The 20,268-nt window shown below is 34.4% G+C and overlaps 2 protein-coding genes across 2 annotated transcripts in view; both read left to right on the forward strand.

Moving 5' to 3' along the window:
* Nucleotides 1-14,569, forward strand: part of LOC130635420 (putative insulin-like peptide receptor) — a 30,454-nt gene extending 15,885 nt beyond the window's left edge. The window contains exons 7-19 of the mRNA XM_057444755.1: nucleotides 233-383; nucleotides 1,230-1,441; nucleotides 4,193-4,376; nucleotides 4,587-4,819; nucleotides 5,842-6,063; nucleotides 6,193-6,524; nucleotides 7,038-7,261; nucleotides 7,928-8,197; nucleotides 9,354-9,424; nucleotides 10,151-10,482; nucleotides 11,147-11,303; nucleotides 12,238-12,370; nucleotides 12,810-14,569. Of these exons, the coding sequence (XP_057300738.1) occupies nucleotides 233-383; nucleotides 1,230-1,441; nucleotides 4,193-4,376; nucleotides 4,587-4,819; nucleotides 5,842-6,063; nucleotides 6,193-6,524; nucleotides 7,038-7,261; nucleotides 7,928-8,197; nucleotides 9,354-9,424; nucleotides 10,151-10,482; nucleotides 11,147-11,303; nucleotides 12,238-12,370; nucleotides 12,810-13,497 (3,209 nt within the window). The 3' untranslated portion in view covers nucleotides 13,498-14,569. The remainder of the gene's footprint in view (nucleotides 1-232; nucleotides 384-1,229; nucleotides 1,442-4,192; nucleotides 4,377-4,586; nucleotides 4,820-5,841; nucleotides 6,064-6,192; nucleotides 6,525-7,037; nucleotides 7,262-7,927; nucleotides 8,198-9,353; nucleotides 9,425-10,150; nucleotides 10,483-11,146; nucleotides 11,304-12,237; nucleotides 12,371-12,809) is intronic.
* A 5,290-nt stretch (nucleotides 14,570-19,859) lies between these two features.
* LOC130635439 (endophilin-A3-like) overlaps nucleotides 19,860-20,268 on the forward strand; it is a 29,879-nt gene continuing 29,470 nt past the window's right edge. Inside the window, exon 1 of the mRNA XM_057444774.1 lies at nucleotides 19,860-19,869. The gene's annotated coding sequence lies outside the window, so the exon portion shown is untranslated. The remainder of the gene's footprint in view (nucleotides 19,870-20,268) is intronic.

Raw genomic sequence — 20,268 nt, forward strand, 5'->3', positions numbered from 1 at the left:
AAGGTACATACGAATATGTAATAGACCCAGTTTTATTTTAAGTAATTATTAACTATTGATTGAATAGAAATAGAAATAGGTCCTTGTTATAATAAAGCTTATAGTGACTTGAAACTTGCATGAGCGAAGTAAACCTTGGTCAACATGATTTTAAAATATCTGGCTGTAAAACTGAACCAGGCAGCTACGAAAAGCAATAGATAACTCTAATCTCTGTTTATTTATTTTATAGGTAACATTGGTGATTTTGCCAAAGGTTTAAAATCGTTGAGGATTATTAGAGGACATATTATGATACGCCAATCACCAAGTTTGCGAAGCCTGGACTTTTTAAGCAACTTAAACCTTATTGATCCACCTAAAGATGCATTGATCCACAATAGGTAAATTTTTCAGATTAATTAGAATACCATTTGATAGTTTTTTTCAGAATAATTGCAGATGCAGGTACATATGGATGGTGAAACATCAGTATACTCTTTCTTGTTTTGTTTATTTGTCAATTATATTTTCATTTGATTATCACGCTTAAAGCTTACCTCTTGCAAGAAAAAAAAGTTAATTTCATAAGAAAAATTTAGAAAGATGTCAAGGAATCTTGGAAATCTTGATTGGTTCTTAAGATTAAGTTGAAATTTCCACTAATTATACATGACATCATTAATTAGCTCTGATTGAGGTTTATTTAAGAGTTTTTCCAAGGCATAGATAAAGTAAACATTACCACAATTATTCTTGGTAACAACAATTACATGTTTTAAAGCTTGATGTCATAATTTCGTATAATTAGCGAAACTTTTAAAAATATTCGATGTTTATAAACAGGCAATTATTACATTAAATGTGTGCAATTACTCACAACTTTTAATAACAACTTCTTAACTTCATATACGCCATATATGTTAAATTAAGTAAAACAAAAAAGAGAAGGTCTGTCTGTTGAAAATGTTTGAGTAAATAATGTTGAAAAGAAAAGTAATTACAAATGATATTTTAAATAATTTTTTATGATAGTTCCTTCAAATCAAATCTTTCTCTTTATTTTACTTAATAATGTAAAAGTTTTATAAATACCCATTTCATATGCAGAAAACGTTGTTGTTTTTTCTAGTCTGTAAACAAAAATTTATTTAAAAAATTTTCATGGAAGTTACTTGCATAAAGTTTATAGTTAGTTTGTTTAAATTTTTTAGCACGTTTTAAAGTATTTGTCTTTTTTTATCTTCTAGATATGCTGTATCAATTTATGACAACGTCAATCTAAAGGAACTGTGGAATGCATCGAAACCAATTACTTGTACACGTGGAAAAATCTTTGCACAGGTCAATCCAAGATTATGCCCTCGTGAAATATTCAAAATAACTGATCAAATGCTGTATGAAGATAAAAAAAAAGTTACCGCAGATGTCTCTGAACATAGCAATGGCAACCGTGTTAACTGTGAGTTTTTCTGATTTTTCTGAATTATTATTCTGAATTATTCTGAATAATTTCCCTTTTGATTTAATAAATTTCCTTTCTTTCAAAATTAATGGACTCTTTAGACAATAATAACCTTTTGGTTTCCCTGAATAATATAGTACGCATAAATTTTTTGAAAAGTATAGAATCGAAATGCTTGCTGCAACAGTCAAATCTAATAAAAAAAGTATTTCTTTATTTGACGGTCTTTAAAAAATATTTTGTTCCCTTTCTTTGAGTTGATAAAAGCTTTTGAAGTTAGAAGGTCATGTTACTGTTTTACTAGTTAAATAAAAATATCCAAACGTTTCGTGCGAAGCCTATATATATTTTTGTTGGATAACTATCAAAAGAGGTTGTAGGAGGTCTAAAAATGTATTACATTCTAAAGTAATCCATTTTTTAAATTTTTATAATAAATTTATTCCAAGTTTAATTTGGTGATCACATTCAGTTTGATCGTGTTTGTAACCAGATTTTGTGGAAATAAATGGTATGGAATGAAAATAGACATAGCAGTAAACAGAAGAAAAGACCAGTAAAAATATTTTTTTCATAGCTTTAAAGATTAGTACAAACAATTACTTCTATGAGTATGCTGAAAAAGTACACAGAAACAAAGACGCTTTCTACCCTCTAAACATACTAAATGTTAAATACCCAAATAAATAAATTTTTGAATACCTGCTTTATTTATGTAAGAATGAAAAAACATTGCAATTATCATCAAAATAACATGTAAAAATAAGTGTAACAAAGAAAATCAATGTCAGGTCTTTGAACACATTTTTTCACTGTACGATATAGCCAAAGAAAATCGTAGACAATTATAGAAATTTGTACGTCGTGCAAATAAAATACATCAAAACGTTCTGAGGTGCTTCATACATGTTGTTTGAAAAAAGGATATCGAATAGGCGAAGCGATATGATCTTGCTAATATTTCTATACGTAAAATGTAAACAAGACCTTAGGGAGTGATAGTAATGCAGCCTTTGAAAAAAATAGTAGCCCCGTCCCAGGACTTTTTTGCCTTTTTATAGTTTCAAAATTCCTTTTGAATAAGGGCAGTCTAAAATGCAGTGTCTGGAAACTAGGTTCTAAAAGTTCGAGAGATAAAATCACTGTCGTCCCCAGGGCTTCTCAAGATTAACCGTTTTGAAGAGATCTGGGAAAAAGACTAGGATAAGATATCATATTGTGATGGGTATAGCTCTTCAGTAGAGGGCATCATCAATCATCAATCACATACTTTCCAACGAGAGCAACGAATTCCGGAAGAGAAAAAGTTTTTTAATAGATAACTTTTGTGAAACTTGTTTTTACGTTGGAAACAATAGACATGTGCATGCGTTTTTGTTTTATTAACAGACCACAGATTAAAAAAATCCATTCAAATTATTGCTTCGAAATTTGTCTGTGCATGAAATCTATTCAGCCAATTTTCCTTTTATGGTTCTGCTTAGAATGTGAGCACAGATTTTTTTTTGTAAACATTGGTAAGTCATCTAGCTATACTGAAATATGTAATTGCTGTTTTCATTAGTATGCTAGACTGTTCAGAGTATGGAGACAATACTGATAAAAAAAGATTTAATCAGGTGAATTCACGAATTCAGATAGGGATTCAGATAAGAATTTATACATCTGAATTCAGATGCCTTTGGAAAAAAAATTTGTATGTCGTTACGCGGAATTAGGAAAAAAAATTATTAATCATCAGAAAATAGAGTCCGTATATTGTGCTGGCAAAGCCTCAAAAAATAGCTGTAAGGAGTGATACACTTACAGAAATGTATAAAATACAGGTTTGATTTTCTGTCAAAAGTTTCAAAGATTCAAATTTCCTTTTTATCATAATTTTTCCAAAAGTCTGAGCACAAACAACTTCTCCAAGACTATGCAAAAATATGTAAGTTTGCTTCAATTCGTTTTTGGAGGGTCCATTAAGAAGGTGGGAGGGGATAGACCCTTTGCAGTGATAAGCGGTCAAAAAATGTGAAGACCTGTGGTAAAAAAGAGATTTATATGAATACTTAACAAAAATGTGTGGAGACTTCTCATTCTTGAGTATTATTTGTTGACTGTATCCATTTTAGATCAGGGATCAGAGGAGCTTAACTCTATTACGGTTGCCAGTTCAGTAACCTGGCTAGCGAGGTATAGCTAGACTAATGTGCGTTAAAATTAGTTAGCAACTAACTGATAGGTTAATTGGTAAAATAGTTAATCTTGACCTTGTTAATTTCATAGCAAAAATTAACCTTTCTTATCGCTTCTTTTCTCACCCGGTCAGGGTGAGATGTCATATTGAATGGGTGCTAATATGCCAAGAGGGTTTTAATGTGTAATCAATGTAATTCTGGTCAATAGAGTGGCCTGTTTTTCTATGAAAGTAGTGAGCCCAACAATACTAGTCTAGTGTAGGGGTACAGAAAGTTACAGTTCCAATGTTAATTTTTTTTTATTTGTATATGATTTTGTAATAATGTTTTAGCTCCAGTTTATTGAGTTATTTAATTCTAGGAGATTAATTTAAATTGCCGATTTATTTAAATATTTTAAAATTATTTGAAAAACAATATAAATATACAAGTAGCAGTAAACTATGCATGTTAAATAAATCCAAAAACAGGTAAATTTAGAAACCAAAAGTTCACTCTGCTCATGTAACTTGAGCTAACAAAGCAAAAGATACAAAGATATCAAGGACGAATGTTTATTTTCTAGGCGATGTAAAGAGGTTAGAAATGGCAGTGGAAGAAGTTACAGCAAGTATAGATGACTTATTTTCGGGACATTTAGATGTACCTCTTTCATGTGCTACTGAAAAATGTGTAAAAGCAAAGTGGAATTTTCATCGAGACACATCATCACATTACATATTGTTTTATACAATATATTATCTGAAACTGTAAGTAGCTCTTTTTCGTTTTTTTTTTAATTGTGCAAGTTTAAATGACGGTTATCTTAATGGTCAGTCAATTGCATTGACAACGAGCCTTGGTGCTTGTGTATCAGAGTAACACGATAAATAATCACCTTGTTTTTCACGTAGACATTTCACATAGTATCATCATGTCATGGTGTAAGAATTCACTTATAAATTTAAATTTTTTTGTAGTGATAAAGGAGCAGCAACCGATCAAGAATTTGTTGATGATTTTGATCAGAATCTTCAATGGAAAACAGTTGATGAGCAGAAACCTGCCTTTGATTTTACTTCTGTTATTAAGATGAGTACAATTATCACTTCGCTTAATGCTTATGCAACATATGCGTTTTACATCAAAGAAGTTGTGTCCAAGGGAGAAGGGAGAACCAGTAAGATCAAGTATCTTCGAACAACCCAAGCAAGTAAGTTATTCCTTGCTTAGTAGAAGAGTAATCAGGAAGAAGTTTAATGGAAACCAGTTAAAATATATGGAATCTTAATTTTGCTCTTTAAGATGTACAGTCACCTATTTGTAACTACAGTTCTCCTGAAAGTAATTTAATTACTTGTGCTGATGAAAATCCACCCTGCTCTCCAGTAATTTATGTCCACGGTTGTCTAAAAGTATGTATTTGGCCCAAGTTTTTAAGATCCAATGCCACAAAATGCCTCATTCCTGCTAATTTACGTAGACTACATATTGGTTATACACCATAGTCAAGTGACCTTTTAAGTAGGGTCCGTCTGTCTGTCCGTATGTCTGTGTGTCACAGCTTTTCTTTCGATCGGCTTATTATTATTTTTTTTCTCACAAATTATTTATCAATAAATGCTAGAAAGTGACATTTTTGGATTTTGTCCATTTTAGGGGAAAATCCTTTTTGACCAAAACACATTTGGCCCGAAAATAGTGTTTCCTGAGTTTTTATCTAAAAATTATCTCTCCTTTTTCCTATAAATGATCTAATGTGTTAATACAGATTACTATCTACAAATTTCATTTGGTCTCATATGCGAAAAAATCTGGTTGTTAGGAAACGGACCTAGAACGTCTTAAATTAGCTAAAAATAGTTTTTTTGGTCACACGCAATAAGAAAAGGGACCTATGAGTTAGGGTTGGTCACAGCTTTCCTCGGGATCTGGTTATTAAATATTTTTTTGCACTATAAGGTACTTATCAAGAAATGCTCGAAAGTAATGATTTTGGGTTTTTAAAGAAAATCTAAATGGTGGCAACAGGCCTTAACTACCCCAAATTAACCATATTAAGGTTTTTCTAGAAACTTCATTGTGTTATTGTTTATTCTCATGTTTGATATTCACGTGTGACCATTCAGATGTAAATTTGTTTTTTATTGTAACAATTTTATAAAATAGGTTGATATCAAGATACCTTTCGCCACGGAAACCAGAGCTGTTTAAATTTCTTATTAACCATTTTAGTTCCTTCTCCTCCTCTTGGTGTTGAAGCATCCTATCAATCTGATTCTTCTATTTTTCTTCAATGGAGAGCACCAGATGAACCGAATGGTAACATTGTGCGGTATGAATTATACTGGCAAAGAGCAAGCTATTCCTTTTGGCAAGATCAGAAATCGTTGGATTGGTGTAAAAGAGACGTGAAAGGCGGTGTGCAGACTAAACAAAACCTAAACATTGGAGATTGTACGTGCAGTGTTTTTTGTTTGACATTTAACGTGATATTTAGAAAGTTGTGTAGTAATTTCGACTAGTTCGTTAGTTAAAAGATTACCAGTATCTAATTATGCAGTATTATTCAATGTTTTTTTTTAGCTTCATGCAAGGCCAATTTTACCTGCATTTGTGACGCAGAAAAAGAAAAATCAAAAGCAGTGCAAGCTGATCGAGAAGCAGCCACGTTTATGAAAGAGTTTCAAGAACGCATAAACATGATCATCTTCACGAAACAGCGAGAGGCTGACACAGACGAAAAGGTTATAACACCAACACAGTTGTTGCTACCAAATAAGACTCACGTCACAAGTACTGTGTCTATAGCAACTGAAAAACCTATTGTTTTTCGACAGCCTAATGCCAATGTTAGTGGGACAACTTTTTCTTTTCTCGTAGAAGGTCTGGAATACTTTCAAGACTATATTTTTAGGGTAGGAGATATTTTTTGTTGTATGTTGTGTGCTTGCAGTTCTTCCTCTCTCAAATGTTTTATAAATGCTTTGTAAATGTTTTTAGAACCAGCACACTGGGTTACTTTACTATTTTGTGTGTTTAGACTATAGATTCTTCCCATAAAACTTAGAACCTAAATATCAAAGCTTTTTGCATGAACAAAATAATGTTAGATTTTTGCTTTGGCTGTGTGACAAAAAAACCACAAGCAAGTTTTAGAAATAAAAATAAAACAACCCAACAAATAAATACTAATCAGCTTCATTCGGTAAATGTTAGTTCCAAAACGTGATTTGCTTATAACTTGAGGTAAAATTGGAACATAAGCTTATCCTCAACAATATTTTGGCAACATTGAAAAAAAAGAGAATGTTAAGTGAGCTTTTTTGGTATTTTAAAAGCAGAATTCTACTCATATTATATTTAAATATCTTGCATACTACTTATATACTACTCAAACTACTTCAAAGCTACTTTGATTTTTTTGTCAGATTTGTGCTTGCACGGAAACAAGTGAAAAAGGTGGCTGTGCCAAACCAGGTTCTGTTATCACAGCTCAATGTGGGTACGCACAAGCACGTACAGATATCCACAAAACTGCTGACAATCTCGCAAGTCCAATTAATGTTACTGTGCAAGAAGACACGTACAATATCACGTGGACTCCACCAAAACAACCAAATGCTATAGTTTTAAAGTATGATATCTTGATTAGGTAAGACGCCAGTTAGCATTAAAAGGGATGCAAGGGTATGAACGTATGAAAGGGTGTGAACGTATGAAAGGGTTTGGAGGTTTGCAAGGGTGTAAACATATGGATAGGTGTAAACGTATGCAAGTGTTTGAAAGTTTGCAAGGGCGTGAACGTATGCAAGGGTCTGGAAGTTTGAAAGGCTGTGAACGTATGCAAGGGTATGAACGTATGAAAGGGTTTGAAAGTTTGCAAGGGTGTGAACGTATGCAAGGGTCTGTAAGTTTGCAAGGGTGTGAACGCATGCAAGGGTGTGAACGTATGGAAGGGTGTGAACGTATGCAAGGGTCTGTAAGTTTGCAAGGGTGTGAACGCATGCAACGGTGTGAACGTATGGAAGGGTGTGAACGTATGGAAGGGTGTGAACGTATGGAAGGGTGTGAACGTATGCAAGTGTGGGAAAGTTTTTAAAGGTATGAGAGTGTAAAAAAAAGTAATTTAAACTTAATGTTTAATCCTTTAAACATTTTATTCTCGTTGCAATACATAAGTGTAACGTTGCTTTAAGTTTCAAAATGCATCACACCTGACAATAACAAAAATTTTGCAACTGTAAGTTTTAGACGGGGTCTTTGCTTTCAAAGTTGATGTGCAGAGCAATGACTAACGGATTACGTTATTATTTAACAGCTACGGTAATAACAAAGACGATATCCAATATTGTGTCCAAGGAAGCTCTCCGTCATTTCTTACTCGAACAGCACCGACGGGTAATTACGTTGTTAAAGTTCGAGCAATCAGTCCTGCTGGAAATGGTTCATGGAGTGAGCCCGTGACTTTTAGTGTTGTTAGTAAAGAAAACAGCAAGAACATGTCACTTGTGCTTGGTGTCAGTCTTGGTGCAGTACTTCTGATTCTCTTCCTGCTGGCTTTTATCAGTTATTATGCGCTCTTTAAAAGGTTAGTAGAAATGCTATGACTCTTTCTATCTTTATATCAGGTTGTCCTCCGTTAGGATTTTAGCACGTGAAGCCAAAATCACACACCGAGTGTTTTAGGTATGCCTTTAGGCGTATTGCATTGACCAACCTTCTACAAAACTTGGATTGTCCCATCAAAAGCATACCTTAAATGTGTGTTGGCGTGTGAATTTCCTATTGCTTGTGTCAGATAAGTAAGGGGTTGACACGAATTTTCAAAATATTGTTAAAAAATAACCTTGTCCCTTTATAAACCTTGGAAAGGAGTTAAGTGGACACATTTTATATTTTGTGTCAGCATCATGGCTTATGAATGTGTATACACAATCACAAACATCTATATTATAATACCCGTATACGTCTGTTTGTCTGTCATGCAAAATGGTAACCGCGGTAGCGAGAAATACGAAATGCGTTTAATAAAGGACGGTTACCGAATAGTATATTGCACCTAAATTTCATCCCAGAAACATGCCTAAAAATATTTTATTATGCATTTACTATTATATTTCTTACTTTATATTCGAAGTAAAAAGCAGTTAAAATAATATAATATTTTCTAGTTAAATTTTCGCGCTGAAAGATTTGCATAATTCCTTCTCTTTTTTCAAACTACATATTTGTCTCTGAGCCAAAGATGGTAGCTGCGATTAGCGATAGGTGAATTCTCGTGGATTTTTCTACGGATTAACGACTGCATATGAAAAATCCAAAATCAGGCTGAAATATCCCCACGCCGAGATCTTAATAAGGCTCAATTAAAGCTTCCAAGATGCTTATCACAAAAAAAAAAAAAAAAATGGGATATGCTTAAAAACAGTCGAATCAGGCTGAAAACATGCTTAATTATATCTGATTATATCAATGGAGGAGGAGAATGAAATTAAGCATGTTTGATGCAATATTTTAATGAATGAACAAGGTCAAGCTTATAAAGTACAGTTCTGTATTCCTCTTTCTTTTTTTAGTCAAAAACATACCAGAAAAGATCATTGTAAAGCATTTTTGAAGGCTCGGCATAATGCTTATCATTTGCTTAAAATTTCCCCTTATCCGATCCTAGATATGCGTATAAGCGCAATGCTTATAAAAACAAACATGTAGTACATTAAAAATCTATTTTGTTATTGTTTTAGAAATATCGTCAAGGGAGCACCAGGGGTACTTTATGCTAGTGTTAATCCAGAATACATGAACTCCAATGAAGGTAACGGTACTAACTCGTTTGTTATGATAAAGCAAATATCAAGACCTAAAAGCCTGTATCGATAACAACTAGTCAGGATAATTTTGGCCTAAAAATGTTTTATAAATGTAAAGCCTATCATATGCTCTAATGAAAGCGTATTAAACACCCAAATATCAATAAAAAGGAAACCAAGAGCACTGCCTATAAAATAATTAAAATTAATAAACACCTCGTCTCTGATAAACGCCCCCTTTTTTAGTCCAGAAGTAGATAATTTTTTATCTCAATTGTCCTCCAATATGTTTACAAAAATTTTGGACAAGTTTTGTGGCAATACGTTGTTTGATTCATTTCAGGGGTAGCATTTTTAGCCCACCATTGCTTTTCAAAGGCTCTCGAGGAGGAAAGCACTGAATTCAATTCGCTTGACCCACTTTACTGATGTATTGTTGACAATTTTAAAAATTTTTTTACGACATATTAATAAAAAAGATATATTCGAATTTCTAAGTTTTTCTAAAAAAATACCCATTCTCTAACGCCTGTTTCGAGTAACCGTCCCCCTTCCCTAAAAATCTCAAAAATGAAATAAACATACGATGTGTTTATAAGAGCATATTTATAATATGAATATGATCAAGTTTGGAAAATATGTCGGGAAACAATTTTTTATGAAAAGCTGCAAAATTCGTACAGTTGTTTGAAAGGAAGTGTACTCATTCAGTCGATTTTTTATATTCTTAGTTTACATTGCTGACGAATGGGAATTGGATCGTGAAAAAATTGAGCTTCTTCGCGAGTTAGGCCAAGGTTCATTTGGAATGGTATATGGAGGCATAGCGCATGACATCGATGGGGTCACAGAACTACGTGTAGCTGTCAAAACAGTGAATGAGAACGCGTCTCTTCGTGATCGTATCGAGTTCTTGCAGGAAGCGTCTATTATGAAAGCATTTAATTGTAATCACGTCGTAAGACTTATAGGTGTGGTCTCACAGGGACAACCAACGTTTGTTGTGATGGAATTGATGGAAAGAGGTGACCTGAAGACGTTCTTGAGAAGTAGAAGACCGGAGGTAAGAATTTTTTTCTTTTTTTTTTTTTTATATAGTTTTTCTCTACGAAGACAACGAATCAGCCATCCTTTTTCTTATGGTTTCCTCAAAATATTTTTCACTAAAACTTGACAGCTATGGTTACTCGCTGCTATGGTTATTTGTTGTTATGGTTACCTACAACTTAGCATAAATTACCATAATATCATTTGCACATGTTAATTTTGCGCGTTGATTTTGATTTCGCGCGCACTTTGACAAGGTTTTACAAGGCTCACAAAAGCCAGAGGTTTGAAAATAGATGTCATTGTTTAGTATGAGATAAAATCATTAAAAAATCACGAAGTGTCTGAAAACAAAAACGGAAAAGACTAAATATTGCACTGTTAAAAATTCCAAATTTTCCAAAACAGATACAGAATAGGGTTAAATATAGTTGAGTTAGAAAACAGGTTGCAGAAATAATGTCTCTTATAGTCGCGTTTATATTGTTTTTCGCGCGACTTAAACCGCGTGAAATATATCTCGACCACCCATTTTTTGTGTACCGGGTGTGCGCGTGAAATAAAATCTTTAACTTTGTGATATTACTCAAGATTCGTCTTTACATTAGAACGTAAAACGTAACATGTTGAACTTGTTCTCATATTTCGTTATGATTTTGACATATTGTTTTCTGTTTCAGGAGAAAGGTAGCCTTTTTCCACCAAAACATGAAGAGATGTTACAAATGACAGCAGAAATTGCTGATGGAATGGCATATTTAGCTGCTCGGAAATTTGTTCATCGCGACTTAGCAGCGAGAAATTGCATGGTTGCGATTGATTTCACTGTCAAAATCGGTAGGTATCTATTTCAATAACCTTTTGAACATACAGACTTTGTAAGTGTTTCATCCAAGGTTTTGGACTAAATCGTGATGATATTTAGTCGAATTGTATTATTATATTCACCCACTCTCTCAGGAATTGTAGGAAATTCCGAAATTATTGTCAAAGTCAGCAAAATGTCAGCAAGCTATTTTTTATTTTTTAAATATATTCGATGGCGCCGTAGATTAGTGGTTATAGCTTTCGTACTCTGTGCGGGAGACCGGGGTTCGATTCCTCTTGACGGCGATTTAACATGGGCGAGTGAATGTTACCATAGCCCCGGGTTAACCCAAGCCATGTGAGGGAAATTGGGAAGATGGCACACTGTGTGGGCCGTTGGATGTTGCCGGGAGTTGTCTAGTAGAGCACGGGCTCTAATTGGGTCTGCGTAGCTCAAAATGAGCATTAAATACTCTAGGACTCTCCATCTACGCCATGGCCCCTCCTGGAAATAATAGACAGGGTATACCCCCTTGATATTTGTGAGGCTAGCCATGTAAAATATGCACATCTACTTGTATCGATATACTTGTATCGATATGCTTGTATCGATATACTTGTATCGATATACTTGTATCGATATACTTGTATCGATATACTTGTGTCGATATACTTGTGTCGATATACTTGTATCGATATACTTGTATCGATATAATTGTATCGATATACTTGTATCGATGTACTTGTATCGATATACTAGTATCGATATACTTGTAATTAAAAGTTCGCTTTAAAAACGAGGGAGATGTCCGGAATTTTAGACACAAAATGTCCGGATTGTCAGGACCGACCGATCCCCTATTGTTACAAAGTTATAAATCACTACTACTGACATTTTGAAATTGTAAATATAAGGACGTCTGAAATATAAAAAATTTTCTAGTTTTTTTCATTCATTTCTTAGGTGATTTCGGTATGGCACGTGACATCTACGAGTCGGATTATTATCGCAAGGGAGGGAAGGGTTTGCTACCTGTTCGCTGGATGGCGCCAGAAAGTTTACGAGATGGCTTGTTTACAACTGCTTCTGATGTGTGGTATGTATGACCTTGGATTACGAGTTTTCCTGTCTCATTTTATACTGTTAATGTGTGGTAGTTTTGTATGTGTGAGCTCGGATTTTTTTATGTTTTATTTTCTATGGTGCTTTATATGTGGTATAGATGACCTTAGATTACGATTTTTTTTTGTCGGTTCATACTAATACAATAATAACCGATTACCGCGAGCTGTACCGCAAAATATTTACCTGAACATACCTGATTCTTAAAGAGGCCACGGAACTATTCTTACCCTGCTTTCGTTATTGTTTAATTTGTCCTGTCAAGCCTCGATTTCACGTAAGAGATAGTTAAACAAATCATGCTATACAATTAAGTATTTAGGATATTATTTCTTGTACACATTTTAAAAAAAACCTGTTACACCCCACACGAGGTGTGCTTTTGCGTATTCTATAGACATTGTTGTATTTAGGTCATTCGGTGTAGTGTTGTGGGAGATAGTTACCTTGGGTGCTCAACCATACCAAGGAAAATCAAACGAAGAGGTGTTGCACTTTGTTTTAAATGACGGTCTGTTAGACTACCCTCCAGATTGTGACAAGCAGATGCGAGAGTTTATGGAATTGTGTTGGCAACGCGACCCGAAGCATCGTCCATCGTTTCTTGAAATCATCCGTTTACTGGAAGATGCGGTGTCTGAGGACTACATGGCATGCTCATTCTATCATGAGATGAAAAGAAAAGCGCTGGAGGATACGCTCTGCCAAGAGGGTAACCTGCTGGATTTGTTACAAACGCCGTCTAGAAGTACCAAACGGGATCCGCTCGATTTCATGCACACTGCGTCTATATCGTCTTCATCTGTCGATTCTGGAACGTTCATTGATAGTGGTAAACGCGATCCTGATCAGATGTCGGAAACGAACAGAAGATCGGATTTTGATGCTGAACAGAAAATAGATTCCGATGGTTCCGGTTCTACTCCGAAATCGGGAAAACGGAATTGCAAAAGCTTGTATGATAACTATGGCACGATAGGAGACAACATGAGGTATGGCGACACACCCATTAAAGATTTCGAGCATAGTAGACTGATTGACGATAAAAAACCGCCGTTAAAGCTAAACAAAATCTTCTTTGCTAAGCCAGTGGCCGTGTAATAAGGGAAAGCGAACTGAGTTTGTCGCTGCTATTTCTACGGATATCGCATAGTAATTTTTAACCCGTAGGATGTATGTATTTGGTGTACTTGGTAAGCACTTTTAATTATTTAAATGTTTAGCTAGATGATCAAACAGTGCAGGTTTACTTCTGTATGTATGTGTAAAGTCAAAAGGTTCTTTCTAAGTTGAAAAGATGGTATCTTTAATGCGTTTGCTTATAGTTGTAGTTCCGTTAACCTTGTAAACCGCGTGCTGTTGAGTTTGAGCTAAACATGCGGTAATAATTTGTTTGTATATTATATTTAAAGTCCAACCCTATATTCAGTTACGTATTTCACTAAGACTTTTTCCAGAACTAGTGAAATACCTTCTACGCGTTTCATCAAGACCAGTTCTAAACTAGAGAAATCCCCCTTACAACCCCCGCCCCTTCTATATGAATTTGTATGCGTAAATATTGAATTGAATTTATATTTCTAAGACTAAAATTTTTTTTGTTTAGTTTAGTTATTATAACAACCTGTTTTTACCGGAATTAAAGTTTTGTAACTGAAATGTTAAAAGGGTGTGAGGTTAGATTTTGAATGTGGTAGCCTTCACCAACATTGTCGTCTGAGACGTAAAAATATCAATAAGCTTTTATACCATTTTTTTTAAACATCCAAATAATCAAAGGGAATTATATTCAACTATATTCAGTTTTGTTATTTAATTGGGATGCACCACATATATTTGCAGAATGCACCTTCGTAATTTGCTCAACCGAGTGTGAATATGTTATGCTTTATTTTACTAAGGAATTATTTTTTTCAACATTTTTTTATTTTACTTCATTTGGTTTGATGAACACGTATGTTTCCGCCCAAACCCGCGATTTTTTTTTTATAATAATGGTCATTTACACGCGGTTTTTAAACAATAAACGCGTGTGAACGTCTTCGTGTGAAAGACACGTGTTCTTGTTATTTATTTTTCTACTGAATTTTCCTAATATTTGTCAGTATATTTTTATATATATAATTGTATTTATCGTAATAATACTTTTGATAACAATGTAGTAACATGTTCAGCTTTTCTGTGTTTTTTTTTAAATGTATTTTGACACTCGTAATATGCGGAGTTCTACTTCAGGGCATGACGAGAGTTCGTACGACGAACAAGACAGTTGTAGAGCTATTAAGCTGCGGAACCAATGTTATAACGAAGCTGGGTTTTTTGTTTATCAATCTGCGTGTCTTTTTGCATAACAATTGCACCAGGTGATGCAAAAATAATTACTAAAAATCGTTTTTTACTTTCCACAAATGCAAGACTGAAATATAATGAGCTTGTTGTGTAGTAAAAGCACGTGACATGACAATATCAATGAAGTATGCAGCATCAAGGAAACACTTCAAAGTATGATAGATAAAAAGTTCATTGAAGCAACAAAAAGTTAGTATTGCAGGTCAGGTTGACGACTCAGTCTAGTTGAATCATGTGGCGTGCTTAGCTCAGATGTTATTTTACACATCCTGGTGAAAATCTAACAGCGCTCTGTTATAGCGGCAAGTGCCAGACGGAATATTTTATATGCTTAATCTTCCCTCCTTATAAAAGTTGCAAAGTTATTGTTAAATAATTGCGGGCAATAAACCACATTGGCCACCAGGATACAGGTTACAAATTTAATGGGAAGCCCTTTTTGTAAATGCTAACAACACCCATATAACACCCATTAAATAAACAGACTGCAGTCTGTCGTTTACCATGCCAATTAATTACCTGTCTCAGAAGCGCAGTGTGAATATATACACAAAACAGGCTCTATTTTAGCTTCCATATAGACCATTTAGGAGATTATGCGCCATTATGGATTTTCAAAGCCGGTGGTGCAAGTTGAACTTTGAACCCTATATGCCGTAGTAGAAAACTCTCTTAAACACACACAAACAGAAACGAGTTTTGTATACACTCTTAGCGTGTTTAGGTCTTCGTAATGTTTTTATCTAAATAACAGGGGATACCGTAAATCTCCAAATAAACGCCTCCCATCTTTTAAACACCTTCCTCTAATAAATACCCCCTTAAAATCCGAAATATTTTATAAACGCCCCCTCTATTAAACGCCCCCCTCGAGAGGGGCGTTTAATATAAGCACCTTTAATAAACCACTTAATAAATCCCTACTGGCAAACGGGTCAACCCCCCCCCCCCCCCCCCCTACTATGTAATAGCTTATAGATGATACAAGAGAAGGAAGAGAAACCAATTAATGGTGAGAATTTTTTTTTAAGAAATTACAGGAAACTTCCGGTATAAAGACTTTTTTGGTGAATAAGTTCCAAGGTTTTGTAAGTGTCCTTTCGTTGATGTAGCTGCTCGTCCAACAAACATTGAATTTCAAGATTGAGATAAAAAGAGTACGAGAATGGCGTCAAAACAAGGAAAACATTGTAGTTATGAAAAACAAGCGTCAGAGGCTCGAGGGTGGTGGTAGAAAGTTAACTGACCAACAACTGGAGGATGATATTCTAAAATGGATACTAGAACGGCGTGGTAATATGCTTCGTGTTTCTCGTAAACTCATCATGTTTAAAGCAAAGTCTATGTTTGACGAGACATATGGAGAAGATAACGAATTGAAAGATTCATTTATTGCAAGTCCTGGCGATACTAATGAAATTAACCCACCAACCTACCGATTCTGACATTGAGGATGCAAATGATCCTGGTAATCTTCTAGATGAAGATGAAGATGATTTTTTAACTGTTGTGTAAAAGAAATATAACTGAAAATAAATAAACGCCTCCCTCTTTTAAATACGCCTCCCTCTAATAAACGCCCCCCTCAAAACGGAAAATTAAATAAACACCCCGGGCGTTTATTTGGAGATTTACGGTAACCCAGACAACTTTTATTTAAGCGTATTGCTTTGATCTATTAATGAATTATAAATAGCAATTAAATACACGTGTAGGACGTAGGGATTCTGAGTGTGTTTTGTTATTATTTTTGACTCCTATTTAATACATTTTAAAAGTAACGCTCAAGTGGATATTTAATCAACTTTAAACATATTTTTACGATCGAATTATGCCTTTTACAACGTATGATGATTTTTTAGAACTTAGTGTGAGGCAGCTGACTGACTTCTTGTCAGCTCTTACAACGTATGAGGATTTTTTAGAACTTAGTCTGAGGCAGCTGACTGGCTTCTTGTGGACTGAGTAATAGTTGAGTTAATCGCCAGAGCTTTTTCTTCAATGGAACTTATGATGCCAATAATTTAAACAAGTTTCACAGAGTTATTTATTTATTTATTTATTTATCATAAATATTTACACTTTAGTAATAAATTACTGCTATAATTGCATGTCCTGATAAAGAAACCGATGAAGACATACGTATATATATGATATCTCTATAAGAAGTGTATTGAAATTTTTTACACCCATTATGGATAAGAAGCCAGATTATTTTGCGAGCTTAAGTTTCAGTAAGGTATTTCCAAAATTAAAAATTTCTCTCTAAAGTAAATGTAATCCAAGTTTAAAATCCAATGCCAATATCTTTATAATGCACAAAGCAGCTACACAATTTTAAATATCTAAATATAAAACGAAATTACCTTTAACCAAGCATTAATTACCTTATAGCTAGCTACAGTATAGTGTCCTAAAAGCATTTTTGGGAGACCTCTAGCTAGCTAGCTAGTTTAAAGTTTTTAGGATACATTAAGTTGCCTTTATTGTACAAAAAGAAATTAAAAGTACAAATAGGTGGCTAATAAAAGTATTTTTTAAAATATATATCATAAAATTAGGATCACAAACATAAAAACAGATAACAAAAAGCAAAACTGTTCTGCTGCGTAAGGCAAAAGACGGAATAAAACGTGAAGTCCAAAGTTCAACTTGCACCACCGAGTTCCGCAAATTCATAATTGGCGCATAATCTCCGAAATGGTCTATTGTAAATACTTTAAATTGTTTTACAGAGGAAACATTAAACAGGCTGGCAAAATCGTAGAAATTGAGCAGCAATATCGATAATAATATGCGTATTTTATTCAAAGTAGTAGCCGAATTGCCATTTTTTACTGAGGAATGACAAGGAAATATGGACGGACATATCTGCGATGGACAACTCTTGTTTTTTATGGAATGGAGAGTAGTTTTGAAAATCAATTTAGGCGCTCATACTGCTTAACATTTATCTGAGCAAAGTAGATAATTTTTGCAGTTTATGGGTTGGTACTGATGATAATGTGACTTCTCGTTTCTTATATATATCATTGCAACTAACTTATGTTTTTTATTCAGGCTAGGAAAATAGAAATAAATCTAGTCCAGTAACCTCTAGAAATCCCTTGACAAGCTTTATTTTTCTATAATAGTTCTATATCGGTTAGTTTATTTCAGCTTGTTACGTCAGAATCAGCGTGTAGAACTTATCTAGATCCGGTTTTTATCCTCTGAGTACACATCTCGTAATCTTTCTGAAATATATTCGCATGAAGATATAGGTCGTGGTTAGATACGTATGTAGTTTTTAATAGACGCTTTAGCTGCGGTTTAATTAATTTCTAGACTTGCTAAAGATGCCCGGATAAAAAATTTTTTCTATATGAAACTTTCTCTTAATTGTACTTAGCAATCCACAAATATATCTTTCTCTTCGAGGGGTTTTCGAACAGTAAAGAGAGAAGAAGGAGGTTTCGTGCGAAATTTGTACATTTTAGTTCAAGAATTTATTTGTAAAATTGAACGAGTTTTTCCGTCATGTTCTAACCCAGATGTCAAGAATAGTATATAGATATTTGACATACTTCCACATTACTTTGCGAACTGAAAGTGTTTGTCGTAAACACGATTGTTGTGAAAGAACCAGGGACTTGCATACGGCCTGAGCTCTGTTAATTCAGGTTACAAATATTGCACTGAATTACCTTGCTATACGACCAATCATTTTCAGAACCATCGAGGAACTTCATATAGCTACATGTGGTGCTATGTCTCCTGAACCCGTTTTTCGTTCAAACAACCAATCCATAAGTAGACTTCACATAGCTTGTCTAACGAATCTCGAAACAAAGCATTTGTTTCAATTTAACTACTGGTTTAAAAATAGCATCTTTGTTAGCGCATGTGCACTAAATCAATAATTTGGTCAAAGTACCCACGACACGCTAACAAAAAAAACATCGTGGGATTTTTTTCGCTACAGCGGGAATCACAGAATATGGAAACAAACATGTACGTGCATTGACCAGAAAGGATTTAACGTTTCTCCGTTTTTTTCTGTTATCAACAGGCAAAAGGGTTTAGTTGACAACAGGGTTGGAAAAAGGAACAATGTGCCCGTCATGCCAAGCAAAACATTTGTCTTAGCTAGTCGTTGGTATTAATAGCCGGGAAAGCAGAAATGCATGTATATGGTACATTGTGTGGGCCTTTGGATGTTGCATGAAGTTGTCTGGCTCAGCACGGAACCTAATTGCGGTCTGCGTAGCCGAAATGAGCATTAAATACTCTAGGACTCCTCACTGAAGCCATGGCCCCTCCTGGAAATAATAGAACGGGTATATCCCTTGATCCTTGTGAGGCTGGCAATGTAAAGTATGCACACCTATCTATCTATTAGACAATAGCACAATGAACAACGAAAATCTTACATCAGGTAAATAAATATTATAAAATATTAGCAAGTGCACGATGAAGTTACTTCGCACAATTTGTAAAACCAATTTTAGTATCCTCAGTAATTATATTTCGAGGAAGACTAGTGAGTGTATGATGTCCATCGATCTCTTTATGATGATCCAGCCCTGCGATAATCACCCAACCAAAGTAATTCCAGCAGGAAATTGAATGTATACCAGTCCATGTACTACTAGTAAGAACAAAGAATAAAACGTTTCCAGTTGTAAACTTATGTTTTTTGGAACTGACACTGGCAATTCCAGAAATTATTATGCCATTTTGGTACTAGAAAAGATGTTCCGCCGTGTTTTTAAGAAATTTTCCCATATGTTATATGGCTTTTTATTATATTTTATTGTATAGGAATGTAAAAAGTTTTTATTTTTTTGTTGAATATCTGTGTGCTAGCCAATTCATGCACACTCGCACAAATTTTCTTCGGCGTTCAACCTCGTCTCCCAGGGCACCTTATTACTTTTCTGACAGACATCGGGACGGCGATACGCCGTCCTGATATAACAGTCGCTGGAAACGAGATTGTTCAGCGTCATGGTATTCGCGTTAGCCACATATGTTTCTTTTTTTTTTTTACAAATTTATTATTAAGCAGTCTTAAAAGAATTATTTTAACTTCATTTTGATTAGTTTATAATGTCATTAACGTCAAAAAATAACCTGAGTTTAGCATACCTTTGTTTCAACATCTTTTCATGATGATCTACAGACAGTGATCTACGATAAACGACCTCGTGCAACTTCGTTTCCAGCCCCTGTTGTCTCTTTTCCTAACCGGGACGGCGAGGTATTGCCGTTTAATGTTAGTAGAAAAAATACAAGTGCCCTGGGGACGAGGTTGGACCTCATGTAATAATTTTATGTAAAAAAAACATCGTCACTGATCCAAATTCCAATAATATAGCTTAAGTAAAATTTTGGGGCAAAAGATCTTTGAAAAATGGAGCTTTGATTAATTGTCGTCAGCAGGGGGGAGGTGTCGAATTTAAAATCAAAAGACGGGTTTTCTAAAAGTTGCTATGACATTACCGCTGACCGACCAACAAATTTATCCTATCTATAGGTGGA

The sequence above is a fragment of the Hydractinia symbiolongicarpus genome, chromosome 1, assembly GCF_029227915.1.
Source record: "Hydractinia symbiolongicarpus strain clone_291-10 chromosome 1, HSymV2.1, whole genome shotgun sequence".
Classification (NCBI taxonomy): domain Eukaryota; kingdom Metazoa; phylum Cnidaria; class Hydrozoa; order Anthoathecata; family Hydractiniidae; genus Hydractinia; species Hydractinia symbiolongicarpus.